At 48.8% G+C, this 16,708-nt stretch overlaps 1 protein-coding gene across 2 annotated transcripts in view; it reads left to right on the plus strand.

Moving 5' to 3' along the window:
* THOC1 (THO complex subunit 1) overlaps positions 1-15,561 on the plus strand; it is a 28,037-nt gene extending 12,476 nt beyond the window's left edge. Inside the window, exons 13-22 of one of the 2 annotated variants that reach the window (XM_064170572.1) lie at positions 4,824-4,890; positions 5,061-5,111; positions 5,667-5,737; positions 6,467-6,490; positions 6,864-6,959; positions 8,189-8,254; positions 11,856-11,939; positions 12,144-12,291; positions 13,437-13,515; positions 15,102-15,561. In XM_064170572.1, coding sequence (XP_064026642.1) covers positions 4,824-4,890; positions 5,061-5,111; positions 5,667-5,737; positions 6,467-6,490; positions 6,864-6,959; positions 8,189-8,254; positions 11,856-11,939; positions 12,144-12,291; positions 13,437-13,515; positions 15,102-15,397 — 982 coding nt within the window. In that variant the 3' untranslated portion in view covers positions 15,398-15,561. The remainder of the gene's footprint in view (positions 1-4,823; positions 4,891-5,060; positions 5,112-5,666; positions 5,738-6,466; positions 6,491-6,863; positions 6,960-8,188; positions 8,255-11,855; positions 11,940-12,143; positions 12,292-13,436; positions 13,516-15,101) is intronic. The other variant, XM_064170574.1, reaches the window with a different exon arrangement.
* Positions 15,562-16,708: the final 1,147 nt, after the last annotated feature.

Here is a 16,708-nt window from a genome sequence, read left to right on the forward strand (position 1 = left end):
GAAACAACCTTGTCTCAAAAAGTCAATTCCCAGAATGCAAGGCGCATCAGGACCAGTTACAATAGTATGTGTCTTCCACTCTTTACCAGTTAAACTGATCTCAGCCTGTATCTTAGTTAACTCTTGAGATCCACCAGTGGTTCCAAAAATAGATACGGACTCTGTCCCTTTGCTTTTGGATGGCAGTAAAGTACACTGAGCACCTGTGTCAACTGAAGCCCTGTATTGCCCAACTTTTGAACTGCCAGGCCACCTAATGAATACATCCCAATAGATTAGGTTCTCTCCACTATCCCTTTCCTCCTCCTGGCTGGAGGCAGGGCACCCCTAATGCTGAACATGGCATGTGGAGTGTACACAGTGATTGGTGTTGTTGTGAGAGGAATTGCAATTGTTGGAATAATTGCAGTTGCTCTGGGGAGCTGAAGAAGTGACAGCTACTTTTCTGGCATTGCTGCCTCTGTTTCTGCCACTCTGCAGTTCCCTGACTCTCTTTGAAAGAGCTGAAGTAGGTTTACCATCCCACTTGTTCATGTTCTCACCATATGTGTCACATAGAAGTATCCACAGTGACGCACGTGATTGCTGATGTCTGGGTGGAATTTGTCTCCTCCTGGGCTGGCATTGCCTTGCAGGAGGTGGGCGTCTGTTCCTGATGGCAGAAACATTCACCCATTGAGATGATGAAGGGATGGTATCTCTTACCAGATTGGACATGGAGGTTTTAAGATCCTCCTTCAGTTCTTTCATGCTATTCTTAATGTCATCCTTTATCTCTGTGGTCATATTTTTTATGGCACAGATTATGGCAGAATGTGCCAAGCTGTCCTCTATCTGCCTGAGCTGATCAGTGAACTCACCAACAGTGATAGACCTTCCATTATCACTCCTTGATAGAAACTTGCTGGCCAAGATGTTAGCATAGGATGAAGGTGCAAGCTTAATAAGCTTCTTCATGAGACCTGTTCCAGGAGGAATGTCATCAGGCTCATGTGTGCCATGATCTCCATAAAGCACTTCCTTCACAGCAAACTCCGTCAGAAGCTTAATTCCCTGCTCAGTGGTGTTCCACTTCTTGGCAGCCCATGGCATATCATCTCAGGAAGGATATCTCATAGCCACAGCCAACAAAAGGCGTGTCCACAAGCTAACCTTACCAAGAGGACTTGCTAGGTATTTGTCCACTCCACTCTCCTTGGTGAGTGGCCCTAGCTGCTTGGCACATTTGTCTCCTACCTGTAGGGCATTGGCACCAATGCTACAGCATCTCTCTAGCCAGCTGATTCCCTTGAGTATTCCTTCCTAACTTCCCTGACCTCTTTGAGTGGATCATTGGATTCCTGGATGTCATCTTCCTCCTCTTCCTCTTGTTGATGTGGTTGTCCCTGGCCTAGAAACAGAACTTTCCTAAGAGCACTCTTAAACTTCCCAGAGCCATCCTCTTTCTTGGCAGCCAACCTCACAGCACTCTTCTCATTCGAGTACTGGGATCTGAGCATGTTTGCCAGGTCCCAAAGACTAAATGCCTCCTCTTCCTCCTCTTGCTCACCAGAGCTCCCTCTCTCCCATCCTCCTTTGACTCACACTTTGTCAAATGCTGTGTCTTGGCTTTCGCCTTAGCAGGTGTCAAAAAGGCTTGCACAGCAACAGACTTGGACGTGTCTACTGGAGGGTTTGAATCATTGGGGGTCTGGCCTGAGGTCTGTGAGTTCAGATCTGCCTTAGAACTAACAGGGTTCTGGTCTACTGGCTGGAGATTCGGACTGACTGGGTTACTGTGACTAGTATTATCAGTAGAGGGAACATTCTGATTTTGAGTATTTGCCTGTACTCCTGGGACACCTGCCAATCCTGTTTTGTTATCATTCCCACCAGGAGGGTTGGCAGCGTTCCCAGAATCTGGAGAGGGAGGTGTATTGTCTGTCCCTTGTTGTGCCCCTGACTGGGAGAGGGGTGGTGTTCCTGAGTTATCTTTGTTTTGGTTTGGTTGTAAAACTGTCCCTTTTGGTTTAGAGACAGAGACCTTCCTAGTTCTTACAGGCACTGCATTCAAATTTTTCACACATAATGCCAGAATTAATATGAAAATCAAAATTACAAGACATAAATTGACACCTAAGAGTAACATCATGGTCTTACATGAACAAAATCCTGAACAAAGGTCTGACATCTCAGTTCTGGGCTGAATCACTCTCATCAGTGCAGAAGATAAAGCAGTATTTTGATTGGATATAACATTATTGGTAAATGCCCCTGTAATGTTACTGGTAATATTTTCGGTGACATTAAAACCAGCATACCCAAGAATGAAATCACCCCAGGACCAGAAAATGCTTGTAAGTTTAGCTTTGACCTTCTTAAAAACTACATTAAGCAAGAAATAACCAATTTGGGCTTTGATCCAATTGTACACAAGAAAACAGAAAATAGGCCACTCAGTAGCTCCCACGAAGTAATATTGCTGCTTCATTAGCTTCATTCTGATTCCCAGAGTTAATTAACAGTCACTCAAATGAATTTGCCCCACGTTGGGTGCCAAGTAAAAGATATGTGAAGGTTTGGGTGTTCCCCGCCCCCCCCCACACTTTAGAAATACCCAACTAGACTCAGCCGGTTCTGGGAATATAAATGAAGCTATTTATTTACAGCTGCACAATATACAAACAGATAGTTACAAGATATATATATATATATAGTTATATACAGAAATATCCAAGGTAAAAGTAATACAGAAATACAACTCCCCTCCCAGAAACCTGAGTCCCCAGGAGGGGCTCTCAACCACCCCTGCACCTTCCCCCTGCCCCTCTCAACCTTACCCCAGTCCCAAGGAAGAATGGAGGTTCAGCCAAGAGGTTAAGAAGCAAAGGTGAGTGGAAGGTGAGGTTAGGGAGCTGCAGCTCGGTCAAAGCCCAGCCAGAAAGTGAAGACACAATGGCGAGAGTGTTATCTAATGTTTTTCATTTCTCCTTCAGTGAGACTCTGAGGGACGTAGCCATCACCATTGTTTTCCTTTCACAGCCTAGAATCTAGTTTTTCTCACCAAAATGTTCTAGCCTGCTTCAAACTAGCACACTGTGGTTGTTCTGGTTGTCCCTGGCCTAGAAACAGAGCTTTCCTAAGAGCACTGTTGAACTCCTCAGAACCATCCTCTTTCTTGGTAGCCAATCTCACAGCACTCTTCTCATCAGAGTACTGAGATCTAAGTATGTTTGCCAAATCTTGAAGACTATACTTCTCTTCCTCCTCTTGTGCACCAGAGGTCCCCTCCCCTAAGTCCTCTTGAATCACTCTTTGTCAAATGTTTTGTTTTAGCTCCAGCCTTACTGGAGTCAAAATAGTTTGAGCTGAAATGGACTTGGACATCCCCTCTAGCGGGTCTGAATTATTGGGGATATGACCTGAGGCCTGTGAGTTTGAATCTGGCTTAGAGTTAGGAGTTTCTGCTGCCTGAGGATTCAAACCAAGTGAAGGAACATCAGAAGCCTGAGCAGTTATCTTTGTTCCTTTGCTGCCTGCCTTGTTTTTTGTCAGCAACTTGGACTTGGGCACTATTCCCAGAATCCAGGGGAGAAGGTGTAGTGGTGGCCCCCCCTTGCTCTCCCTCCAAGCTGTTATTATTGTTTGTGCCGTTTATTTTGCTCTCTCTAGTTAAGGATACCCATCTCATTTTCTTAAAGGCACCATATCCAAATTTCTCATACATAATGCCAAAACTAATACAAAAATCAAAATTATAAGACCTAAGAGAACACACAACAGAAATACTACAGTATCACGTGAATAAAATTTAGAGCAGGGATTAGGTAACTGGGTCTTAGGCAAAATTACTCACATTAAAGCTGCTGAATAAATTCCAGCAGAAGTATCATTTCCTGAATCATTGGTAATAAGACTAGTAATGTTAAATCCAACCCATCCAAGAATGTGGTCCCCAAAGTCAAAGAAAATTGCTTTAATCTTTCTCCAAATTAGATTCAACAAAAGGTAACCAATTTGGGCTGTCAGCCAATGGTAGAAGAAAAAGCCAAAAACTGGCCACGCAACAGCCTGCACTAAGGAAAATAGCTTCATTCTGATTCCCAGAGTTAATTAACAGTCAATCAAATTTAATTTGCCCCACGTTGGGTGCCAAAATAAATATGCAATGCTTTGGGTGTTCCCTACCTTCCACATTTTGGAAATCACCCAGACTAGACTCCATGGCTCTGGAAATTGAATCAAGCTTATATTTACAGCTTAGCAGAATATACAAGCAGATATTTACAGTATATACAGTTACCTACAGAAATAGACAAGTTTGTACTTCTACAAAGTAGACATCACCATTGTTTGCCTTTCACAGCCTGTAATCTAATTCTTCTCACCAAAACATTCTAGCTAGGCTCAAACTAGCACACCAGGTTAACTGTTCCTCTTGGTTTGTCTGTAGTGTGCTTCAGCAGGAGGTGGGAGAGGCTGCTTTGGGGCTTTTTGAAGTGAGTCTTTTCATTGTGTCCATTTGCTGTGATCCTGAAGCACACACACACGGGCATCCCACTGGCTGGAGCTAAACCCTGAACAAGCACATTTCACAGGCACATCTTAGAAGCTGCAGTCAGTCCATGAGACCAGAACATATTCCAGTTGCTTTATTCAGAAATTTAGATTCCTGTCACTGGAGGCCTTTGGGGAACAGTCAAAGTGATGCCACATACTCAGGTCTGGAAAACAACCTTCACAAAGGTGTTGTGGAAATGATGTGTCCTCTGCAGTAAACCTTCCAATTAAAAAAAAAGCTGATTTAACAACACTTCTGTTGTCTGCTTGGTTTTCAATTCCAGTTCCAACTATGTTCTGACAGATGAGCAGTCCCTGTGGATTGAGGACACTACAAAAGCAGTGTACCAGGTGGGGACAGCATAAAAATTAGATGGAAAAATACTTGCCATGTCGTGTTGTAGCAATGACCTTTAAAACAGTAACCACCACTTCCCTTGGGACTTTTTTTACATATTCTGCTACAAATATCATGCAGAAAAGTTAACTTTTTGTTGATGTTATTTTCCTCCCAATCACAGCTACTGTCAGAAAATCCTCCAGATGGGGAGCGATTCTCAAAAATGGTCGAGGTAGGTACTTGGGTGCCTGTCTGGATGAAGTACATGGAGCCTTAATTTAAAGTAGCTTAAGCTACTATAAGTTGCAGCTGAGAGAGCCTTTGTCTCTGTAAGAAAGGTCCCACAGCGTCTTTTTATTTTGCAGCCACGTTTTCCCCACAGTTTCATTAATGGAGATGTGGATATATTTGTGTTTGTGCACACAAGAGGCACCCGGGTGGTTGGAAAAATAATCTTTCCATTTGTTTGGAAGCCTTTGCCTTGTGCCTAAGGACATGGAAAAAGGGTGCAAATGGAATTATAGAAGTCAGCTTGCTTTCCCTGTATCCTTTGCTTTGACTGCATCTGTTTCCTTGTTTAGAGAAGGAGAAATAAACCCTGTCCTACAGCATGTAGGCAGCTTAGTTCATTAACAAATAGCCTAAGGTGATAGTGATGATTTTCCAAATAGTGGCTGAAATACACAGAGTAGCAAAGCTCTGTCTTTAATAGCTCAATTAAAAGCTTCTGAAGTCAGCTCTGAAGGTGATTCTGCCCTTAATAATGTGCAATATTCTGTTCCCCTAGCATATATTAAATACTGAGGAGAACTGGAACTCATGGAAAAATGAAGGCTGCCCCAGCTTTGTGAAAGAAAGGTAACTGGGAGAGGGATAGAAGCTTGCTGCTGCTTGCAGGAAATGGTGCAGTAGCAGCAGATGTTCCCATGTGGTTCACACAGTGCAGGCTGGCATAGTTGAATGGCCCCTCTGTGCAGAGGGCTTCTGGGTTTCTGCCCAAAGCATTCCCTGTGTTGAAGTGGTGGCTGGGCGTCTCCAGAGACGGTTCCTCACTGTCTCCTGGCAGTGCTTCCTTCTCTTCATCCCAAGGTGCTGGTGACTGAGGAGATGAGCACATGGTCTGCCTTCTGCAGGGCATAGGTTCTGCCTGGCCTATCAACTGCTCTGAGCTGCCCCTAATGAAGCCTTTGGCTTTGGTGGGACAGAATGCCTGAGTATTGTCCTCTGCCTTAGCAGCTTTGCCACTTGGTGGTCATCACAGAGCTGAGAGGAAGCTCTGCTGTTGAGAGGTTCTCTTTGTGCTTGGTTACCAACTCGTGATCAATGCTCAGCTTTGACTGTCTTGAGGTGGTGATGAAACATTGCTCCTCTGTCCTTGCACTGCACACAGAATGCACCCTCTTGGTGGTAAGAAGCAGCTGGGCCATGGTCTTTCTGTTCAGAGCTGACCTGGAGACAGCTCTTCATGACTTCACCTGTTTGCTCAAAGGGAGGGGGCTGCACTAACAGAGAAATTCCTGTTAGTGGGGGGTGGGGAAGTAAAACCGTGAAATCTGACTCTTATAAATGTTCTGTCTCCTCCTTTAGATCTCATCCAGAGTTTCAGCTTGGGTAGGTCTTATCCTAACCTCAGGGGTCTGGGATCTCCCTTCTTTGATCCCATGAAATCAGGGGCACCTGGGGAAAGAACCTGCAACCAGAGAGCAGCTGAGCCAGCAGCAGGGTTGATGCCAGTTATGTGCTGCTGGCGTAAATCTCCTGTCCTGGTTTTGCTGCACCAGGGCTCTGGCACACCCTGAAATTTCAGAGTGAATTAATTTTGGTGTGTGGCAAACCCTTTTCCTTTACCTTCTCTTTTTTCCCCTCCTTCCTTCCACCCCTGGAACCCTGGGTACTTTCATCATGATTTAATTCGGCACTGGCATCATTTTGCGTTCTAAATATTTCTGCTTTGATACTAAAAAGCTCTTTTCTTTTCCTTTAGACCTTCTGATTCCAAGCCAATGAGGCCTGTGAGAAAGAGGCCAGCTCCAGAAGACTTCTTGGGGAAAGGACCAAACAAAAAAATCCTGATGGGGAAGTAGGTTGGCCTTCTTCATTACAGAGTTTCTGGGTTTTAGCTGGTTTGAGGCTTTTAGGTTTGGGAGGTTTTGGCCACTGATTTTTTTTTGGTTTTTTTTTTAAGTTAATAATTTCAAACTGTCTCATTTTGGAACTGTTTGTTCTTTCAAAGCTTGCAGCAGACTTCTTTTCCTCCTAGCATCTCCTGTGGGTCCCGTTTAAACTGTCTGTAAGTTACAAGCAGGAAATCAGGCATTGGTACTCACTGAGTCACTTTCTGTACCTCTGCCATGGGCAGCCCAGCTGGGATTTCACTTGTGCAGCAAAGGGTTCTCCTAGCTGTGGCCTCTCCAGAGAAGTGCTGTATCTTCGGCTAGACTAAGTACTGCATTCCCCACTTTCTTCTTCAGGAGAAAGGAGAACCTTCTCATTGTTTGAGTTCACCCAAGCCTCAATGTGGGAATTTTGACCTTGTCTTAAGCTTCAAAACCTTGTACTGGGTGCTTGCTAAAATGTCCCTGCTGAAAAAGAAAGTGGTTAATTATTCCACTTATCAGAGCAAAATAGCCTGACTGCAGCTAGTTTGGAAGTAGAGTCTGTTGGTGTTTCTGATCACAGATCAGCAAGCTGTAGACAAGAAACTTAATATACATCAACCTGCTAAGTTTGCATCCTTAGATCAGGTTTCTGTCTGGTATGGATCACAATTTGTGCCATGCTCTGGTATACAGGCTGGGGTGAGAAGTTCTGTTGCACTGAGTCTGCCTTTAGAATGCTGAAGTGTGCCTCCAGAGGAGACCCATTAAGATGATCAGAGACTGGAGAAGTTCCCCTGTGGGGACAGACTGGGAGAGTTGGCGCTGTTCAGCCTGGAGAAAGCTGCAGGGACACCTTAGAGCAGCCTTACAGTACCTGAAGGGGCTCCAGGAGAGCTGGGGAGGGACTTGTGACAGGATCAGGATGAGGAACAATGGTTTTGAGCTGGGAGAGGGAGATTGAAATTGGAGATGAGGAAATTCTTTGCAGTGAGGGTGGTAAGACACTGGCACAGGCTGCCCAGGGAGGTTATGGCTGCCCCCTGCCTGGAGGTGTTCCAGGCCAGGCTGCATGAGGCCTTGAGCAAGCTGGGCTGGTGGGAGGTGACCCTGCCCATGGCAGGGGGTTGAAACTGGATGAGCTGTAAGGTCCCTTCCAGCTCAACCCATTCTGTGACTGTGGCGGTCAGTGTGCTCCTGCTTCTCTTTGCAGTGAGGAGCTGACTCGCCTCTGGAATCTGTGTCCTGACAACATGGAAGCCTGCAAATCTGAGAGCAGGTAGGTCAGAGATGGTGCAGTGTCGGGGTCCAGAGGCTGGCGAGACGCAGATCGGGGCACTGATGAGTTGACTCTATAGCTTCTGTGCATCAGTGCTTTATTGAGGCAATACAGTGGCTTATATGCTACTTGGAAGAGGCGTGCACAACTAACTTAGTTTGAGATTGGTACAAGTGGAAGGTACAGATTGGCTGAAAGTTATGTGTAAGGTACAGATAGGTTATTCCTTATCAAAACAGCCCGTGGTTCCACCTCAGGGGGCTGGCAGGGTCAGCCCCCTGGAGCTGTGTCTGCCCCAGGGGCCGGCAGATTCCATCCCCTATCAGGTGTGCGTGGGTTGCTCAGTCCACAGCCTAGCTTCCTTGGAGCCTGCTAAACTCCAAGGACATCTCCCATCACAAGGTCTCATGTTTACAGCTCATGCCCCGCTGCGGGAGAAATTCTCCCACAGTGCAGCACTGTCCAAAGCCAGCTTCCTGTGCTCTGCTCTCAGTGACTGACACTGCCAGACTGCTCTGCTCTGCCACTCCCTGCGTGTCTGCAGGGAAGCTGCCTCTGTGAATTTTTGTCTTCTGACAGTTTCCTTCACCAGGGTTTGTGCTCGCAGGAATTCCCATGGCTTAGCAGAGTAAAATCTAAGCTGAAAACCAGATAGAAAACCCCATGAGCGTGATGAAGCAGCTGCTGTGCCAAAGGCCCGGGCTGGCTCTGATGAAGCCACTGGAACAGGTTACTCAGGGAGGTGGTGGAAGCTCCATCCATGGAGATCTTTAAGGCCAGGTTAGATGTGGCTCTTAACAACCTAATCTAGTGTGAGGTGTTCCTGCCCATGGCAGGGGGTTGGAACTGGATGATCCTGGATGTTGCTTCCAGCCTTGATTCTTAGCCAGCATGCTAAGAGTGACGAGTGCAGGCAGGAGGCAGGTAGCCAGCAGCACCTCTGCTAGCGTTGCAGATGGTTACTGGTTCTGCTGCCTGCACAGCTGCAGGGACTTCTGAAGTACCTTGCTAAGTAACTCTGCCAGAGAAAGTGCAGTCCCCTTGTGTGCAGACATGGTGCCTAGGAGGAAAAATTGGAAAAGGAAAAGCTCCCAGAGAGACCTCCAGAGGTTAAGAACACTGCAGAGGAGTTGCTTCATTTCTCCTGAGGCTGGGATGTGCAGGAAGGCCTGTGACAGGAAGTCTGCCTCAACAAAGCCCAGAGCTAATGCTGCTGTGTTTGGAGCCCAGACTTTTCCCTGTCCATGACTGTATTGTGCCACAACTTCTTTAAGCCAATAGTAGCCCCACAAAAGCCAAACAAATGCAGACAGAGCCTTAGGGAAGAGGAAGGAGATGCTGGGGGATCTAGATTCGCTTCCAAGTTTTGTTGCAGACTTTGTGGCTGAACATGGCCAAATGACTGCAACTTTGGATCTCTGGTGCCTGCATTCAGATGCAGGGATACTTTCTCACCTGTCATCTCTTTAGACAGCTGCTCCTGGGAGAAAATTTGCCTTTTATCTGGGGAATCCAGCCAGGGGGGTTTCAGGTTCCATCAGTCAGCAGTTGCACTGAAGCATGCGTGGGGCTCCACTTGCTTAGGCACAACCTAAGGAGAATTTCTAGGCCAGAGTTGCTCCCCCTGCACAGCTGCTCCCCAGCTTCCCTGCCAGGAGCAGATGTGTCTCTGTCAGAGAAGAGCAGATCATTTGCTGTGCACCACTCTTCATCTTGGCTCACAGATCTTAAACAGTCTGCAATTCTTGTAGCAGTCAGAGCAGCAGACTCACAGATGGCATCAGGTTGGAAGGGACCCTCAAATGTAATCAGTCACCTCGAGAGGCCCCTGCAATCAGCAGGGACACCTCCAACCAGAGCAGGCTGCCCAGGGCCATCTCTGAGCTGCTCACTGAATATTTCTGTTACTCGATCAGGTGGTGGTTACTTAGGTACTGGTTGGAATCCCTTCCAGTAGCATCCCTCAGCTGTTGTATTACAGCCAGCAGTGCCCTCTTTGCTGTGTCCCTGTGAACCACACATGCTGGCTGTCAGTTGCAGGAGAGCTGGGTTGGAAGGGACCTCTAGAGATAGTCAAAGCAGTTGCCTAGGACCTTCTCCAGCTGGAATTCTACTCTCCAAGAGTGAAAGCTCCACTGCCTTTCTACGCAACCTGTTCCAGTGCTTCAGCAACTTCAACGAAGTGTTTCTATCTGTCTTTTTTTCTGATGCTGAAGTCAAAACACATTTCCACTATTTCAGTTTGTGCCAGCTGCTGTTTGTACTTCACTGAGTAGCATTGAGTCTGCTCACTGCCCTTCAGCCTTCTTTTCTCCAGGGTAAACAGTTCTAGCTCCCTCAGCCTCTCCTTAGATGTTCCTGTCCATGCAGACTGTGCTGTGGGCCCATGTCTCATGATCGGGAGCCCAGAATAGATGGGAAGGATCATTTCCTGTCACCTGGTGCTTGCCCTCTTCCCAGTGCAGCCCAGGGCCCTGAGGGGTGCCCTGTCAGATTGTGTTTGTGGTGATGTCCACCAAGACCTTTGCTGCAAGGCTGCTCTCCAGCCAGTGAGCCCCAGCTTGTGCTGGTGCCTGGTGTTTTTCCTCCCCAGGGGCAGGACTTGGCATTGCCTGTTCCTGAACTTCACGAGGTTCCTGTCCACCAATTCCCCCGGTCAGTTAGGTGCCCTCTGGATGGCAGCACAACTTTATGGTCTATCAGCCACTGCTCCCAGTTTTACAATGTCTGCAGATCTGGTACATATGAGAGTACATCTGCCCCATCAGCAGTAGGTCACTAATGGAGGTGCTGCCTGGTACTGGCCCCAGTATCGAGCCCTGGCACACACTAGTGACAGGCTGCCATCTGGGCTCCTTCTGAATGATCACATCTCTTTGATACTTTTCAGTCCAATTCAAATACATTAACTTCAGACACCTGTAGCCTTTAGACGTGTGTACCTGAAATGCCTGCAGAAGGTGCAGCAGAAGGTACAGCAGTCACTGTGGCAGTGAAGTGAAGGTGTTGTGAGTGTGCTGGGGAGCCACTGGGATGAGATCATTAAGCACAACTAAAGCACTTGATGTGCTTCCACCCTCTAAAGCTGTGATCATAAACAATGACAGTAGGCTGACTTGCTCTGGTAGCAGCTGACACTGAAATGGGGGAGAGGGAAGGTGAGGGGACCAGGTTTGACTTCTGCTGTTCTGTCAGGCTGCGAAGAATGCCAGCCCCTGAGAGCTGTGCAGGTGGCAGCCAGGCAGTGGTGATAGGGAGTGTTCTGCGAGTCTCATTCCCTTCTGGCCAGGATTCCTGTCTGGTGCCCACAGCAGTTGTTCACTGAACAGGTGGTGATGTCACCCATGGGTATGGTACCAGGTGCCAGTACCTGTCACAGGCAGCACTGGCCACTATGCACACACTGCAGTGGCTGTGTGCCAGAGGGCTTTGTAGCAACCTGTGTTAAGCATTCCTGGCTTGTCTGCAGTTAAATTAGGGTGGGTTGGTTTGAGCTTGCTTTTTTCTTTCGGTGGAGAAGCCCAGGGTGGGTGTGAGGGCAGCAGCCCCAGCCCAGTCAGAGCAGGCTGTGCTGCACTGAGCTCCTGGCTGTGTTTTGCAGGGAGTACATGCCCACGCTGGAGGAGTTTTTTGAAGAGGCCATTGAGCAAGCAGACCCTGAGAACATGGTGGAAAACAAGTACAAGTATGTCCTGCTTTGGCTTTACTTTGGTCTCTCTTATGTTTGGATTGTTAAAGAAAACAAACTGCTCTCTGCATTGCTAGCACAGGGCTGCACTGATGTGCAAAACCCATGCCTCAATTCCATGACTTAAGAAGTGCCTCAGATCTTCCTCTGTGCTGTTCTGGATGCTAGACTGTTCCCAACCAAACCTGGGTTTTCTTCTAGGGCTGTGAACAATTCTAACTATGGCTGGAGAGCACTGAGGCTTCTGGCACGCAGAAGTCCCCACTTCTTCCAGCCTACAAACCAGCAGTTCAAGAGTCTACCTGAGTACCTAGAGAACATGGTCATCAAGCTAGCCAAGGAGCTGCCTGTGAGTACTACTGCCTGTGGCAGGAGCTGCTGCCTTCATTTGATTTCCTGCTCTGTCTCTGCAGATCGTTTTGTGGTGGGGGAGGGAAGGGCTAAGAAACTATGAGGGAAAAACAGTTGTGTGATGAAGTGGAAATTAGAGAGAATGGAGCTGGTCCTGTGCAATCCCAGCGCCAGCAGAGAGTGCTCAGCCCTGCCTGCTCTGCTGTCATAATCAGCTGTGGCAGGCCCCTTGCTAGCAGGGCTACCTTTGTGCCCAGTTGCGTGGGTTCTGTATGGCAGCCCAAACCACCTCTGTTGAAGGTGTCAGCTGGTGATAGGGTTCATCAGTATCAGCAGCTGTGGCTACTGAGATGGCAGTAAAAGGGGCAGGGTGTGCAGCTAAAGAAACCCTGTTAAATCTTGCCAGATCTCTTCTGTCAGCTCACGGAGAAGAAAACAAAGAGACTGTCAATGTGTGCATTTAAGGCCTTAACCCTTTGCATGTTGAGCAGTGCAAATTTGAGGCCAGGGAAGTATCTTCCAGATCACTTCATGCTCAAGGACAAGAGGAACTAACAGCTTAGGAAGGAAGCATTCTCTAAAGCCTGGAGTTAGCAGAGCCCAGCCACTGCCCATGGGTACAGGCCCATGCTCTGGCTTTGAGACAGTCTGTAGTGTGAAGCCACTGAGGCATAAAGGCTGGGCTGCAGGATGGAGCTCTTGTTTGTTCAGCTGTCAGAGCCACCTAGATGCTGACAGCAATCTTAGAAGCAGTGCTGGGAGAGCAAAGCTGTTCAGGTGTCACTTCATGCAGTAGTCCTGGTGGCACTGCTGCCATGTGCCAAATGCATGAATCAGGCACCTAGGAAAGGCTTGGGGCTGAAACTGAGGCAAGAAGAAAGCCTTCTGTAACTCAGAGTGAAGGGTTTATTTGCTTATCACCTTGGAGAAGTTGGAAAGTACAGAAAACTTTGAGGAAGAGGATGACTGAGGAATCTGGGTGGTGGTGTCACCCTTGTTCCTGCTGGGTTGGGTGTAGCAGGCTGAGGGATTCCTGACATGGGCTCCTGTCAGCTTTTCCTTCCCAACGTGTTCCAGAGGCTCAGAGATGTGAAGTTTCTCTTCAAGCACAAAATTCACCCAGTGCTGTTCTGTTCTCTTTAGCCTCCTTCTGAAGAAATAAAAACAGGCGAGGATGAAGATGAGGAAGACAATGATGCTTTACTAAAGGAAAACAATGAAAGTAAGATTTGTGTGTTCCAGGTTCTCAGCCTCTCTCTGGGTGTGTGTTGTACGCCATAGCTGCTGCTGAGCTTACCGGTCCTGGCTCCCCCAAGAGTGCACCTTAGTGCCACAAAGTGCAGCCCTTTCAGGATGCAGAGCAGCAGGAGCAGCCTCAGGCTCAGGCCTGCAGAGCTGGAAGCCTGCAGTTTGTTGAGGTTGGATTGGCAGTTGGATTGGCAGCCTCTTCCCTTTGTGGTGCTGTGCAGTGCCCCTTTACAGCTGAGGTGCCAGCACTGCCCAGGTGTCCCTTCCCCTGCTTCTCTCTGCCTTTTGCTCTTTAGCTGCCATGGGCAGGTGCCCTGCTCTAGCCCCTGCTGGGGTGGGTGGCCACAGGACAAAGAGAAACTGATGCATTTCAGCTCGGAGATCTCTGCTTCCTCTGCAGCTCAACCAGCTCTAAGGCAAAGGTTCCGTGAGTGGAGCAGGCATCCAGACAGGTGTCAGCTCCCACCCCATGGCAGGAACCAGGCCTCCCACTTGTGTCCCTCACCTTTGTCTCTGATGTGTTGTGCTCCTGCTACCTTCTGTACTCACCCAGGCCTTCATCTCACAGCAGCTGGGTGTATTAGCTCTTGGATGCAGCACGGACAGATGGGGCATGTGGAGGCCACACTCCTGAAATAGCTGGTGATTGTGTAGAAAGATGTTTCTGGTGGCAGAAAGACCTCTGGGAACCTCTGGGTCTTCTGTGCCCTCTTCCATCCATCAGGTAGCCCTTTTCCAGTGTCCTTGTCGGTACTGGAAAGTTCTCTTCAGCTTAGCACTGCTTGACACAGCCTTCCTGGGTTCACCGTGCTGAGTTCACATCTTCAGCCCTTGTCTGGAAGCAGAGGTGGCAGAGCTGTGGTCTGCTGAGGAATAAGAGAAGGGGCCAAGAGCTTCTGCTGGTTTGTGACTCCTTGGCTGCTGCTTTCCCCTTGGCATTGTGAGCTCAGCTCATATAAAGGAGTGTGACTGAGGAGCACTGGAGAGAGCTGAAACTGCCAGCCCATGCCAGCTTCAAGGGGCATGGGGGTGAGATGCTTATTCAGAGCAGGTAGCTCACTGGTATGCAGAAGTAATTCAGGGGCTAGGTTTTTCCTTTGAAGGTGTGAAATAAGCACAGATGGTAAGCCCTGAGCTCTAAGTGTGCAGTCCCTGCAGTGCATCCTTCAAGTTCTCACTGCACCTTCAGGTTCCTGTCCTGAGCGTAGTCCTTCTGCCAGCAGGACCGTCAGGCTCAAGGGACTAGGGGCAAGGGATGCAAACTGTTTTTCTCCTGGGCTACCCCTGAGTCAAGTGACTGAAACAAACCCAGAAGACAATGCAGTGGTCCTGAGGTGCTTCATCTGTTGGGCAGGAGGTGGTCCTTGCCATGGGCAGTAAGGGACATTGCTCTGCAAACCCAGGGATGGGGCCTATGAGGATCTTGGAGCTCTTGAGCAGGGTCTCACAAGGACAGGTGTAAGGCAGTTGCTGGTAAATGAAGGGGGTCAAAGTGGGGCAGAGCAGGGAAGCTGCAGGTGCAGTGCCTCCAGGCATCCCCTCTGGGCTTTTCTCTTCCAGGCCCTGAGGTACAACGTGACAAGGCCATGACCGGGGACCAAATCGAGTCGTTTGCCATCAGGCTGGGGGAGCAGTGGAAGGCCTTGGCCCCCTACTTGGAGATGAAAGAAGCTGACATCCGGCAGATTGAGTCAGACAGTGAGGACATGAAGATGAGAGCCAAGCAGCTGCTGGTGGCCTGGCAGGACCAGGAGGGCAGTCACGCAACCCCTGAGAACCTGATTGTGGCCCTGAGCAAAGCTGGGCTCGCTGACCTTGCTGAAAGCCTCAGCAATGAGACCGAGGGCAGCAGCTGACAGGGAAGGTCCTGGGGTTTGTTGGGGCTGTTTGCTGCCCCTTTGGGCAGTGTTGCTGTGCATTGGTGTTGCTGCACATCATTTCCTGTCATTGCCAGGTCACAGGTTTTTGATAGGTATTTTCTGTCCAAGAAACAATAAACGTTTTTAATAGTACTGTTCAGTTCAGAAGTTCTGAGGCGAGGCTGAGTCAGCTTCATCCTGGATGATGGGAAAAGAGGAGTGGGGGAGGTTCAAGGCAAGGTTCTGCGTAAGCTGCAGTGAGAGCTCAGGTTGTTCCTGAGCAGCTGTGAAGGACTCAGTTGCTGCTGGCAGAGTGAGGAGCTACAGCTGATCCAGACATATCTGTCTGAGGGGGACTCTGAGGCCAGCAGTAGGGTTGTGCTGGAGGTCCAGGGTGAGTGAAGACTCAGAACCGCCCCCCCCCAGGGTGTTGTGCTGTGCTCAGCATGCTCTCCTGAGGAGCTGCTGCACTCCTCCTGCCCTTGGCAGCAGCACTCAGGAGGTTCTGTATTTGGTTTTATTCATTTATTAATTCCAGTGTCTCTAGCTGTTTGGCCATGCAGGACCTCCCCAAGTCATGGAAAACAAAGGAGAGTTTTTTGCCCCAGCTTGCTGTGATGTGCCAGCTGGTTTCATTTCAAGGCAGTGGTGCTCAGTCGCTGAGTACCAGCTGTGGAGGGGAGCTGGAGCTGTTCTCCCTGGTGTAGCCAGTGGCAGCTGCTCTGGGGCTGTTGGTGCAGAACTTCTCCAAGTTGCTGAGTTCATCACAGGGTTCTTTCTTGCAGTTGGCGTTTTGGTTCCTGTCATAGCTGTGAGTGTCTGGAGAGGTTTGTTGCCAGCAGAGTGGTGGGGTCCTGGCTGCAGAGACATTGGTGAGAGCCTTGGTTCAGGGCTCTGGATTTAGCTGTCAAGAATTTGATTATTTGGGGCAGCAGTGGAAGTCAGTGATGGCTGAGGTATGAGCCAGGTGTTGAAAACAAGAGTCTCTCCTCTCACTGTGGGCATGAAAAAGCCATTTCACTTGAAGGGACTTGAGGCCACTGGGACCTGAGGTGCAGGGATGTGCAACAGCTCCTGAAGTGTCCTGCCAGCTCCTGGGAAAGCTGGGAGGAGGATAGCCACGGGCAGGGTGACTGAAAGGGGCCATGTCCGGTGAGTGTTCTTGGTCATCTTGGTGCTTGTGTCCAAGGGAAGAGTGACCCTGAGCTGTTGGCCTGGTGTAGCAGCACAGGCTCCTGTGGCTGTGCATGGAGCAGCGCAAAGCTGCTCTCTGCCCTGGACCTAAGAGTGAAAGGAGACAGCTAGAGA

The sequence above is a fragment of the Pogoniulus pusillus genome, chromosome 34 (assembly GCF_015220805.1).
Source record: "Pogoniulus pusillus isolate bPogPus1 chromosome 34, bPogPus1.pri, whole genome shotgun sequence".
Taxonomy (NCBI): Eukaryota; Metazoa; Chordata; class Aves; order Piciformes; family Lybiidae; genus Pogoniulus; species Pogoniulus pusillus.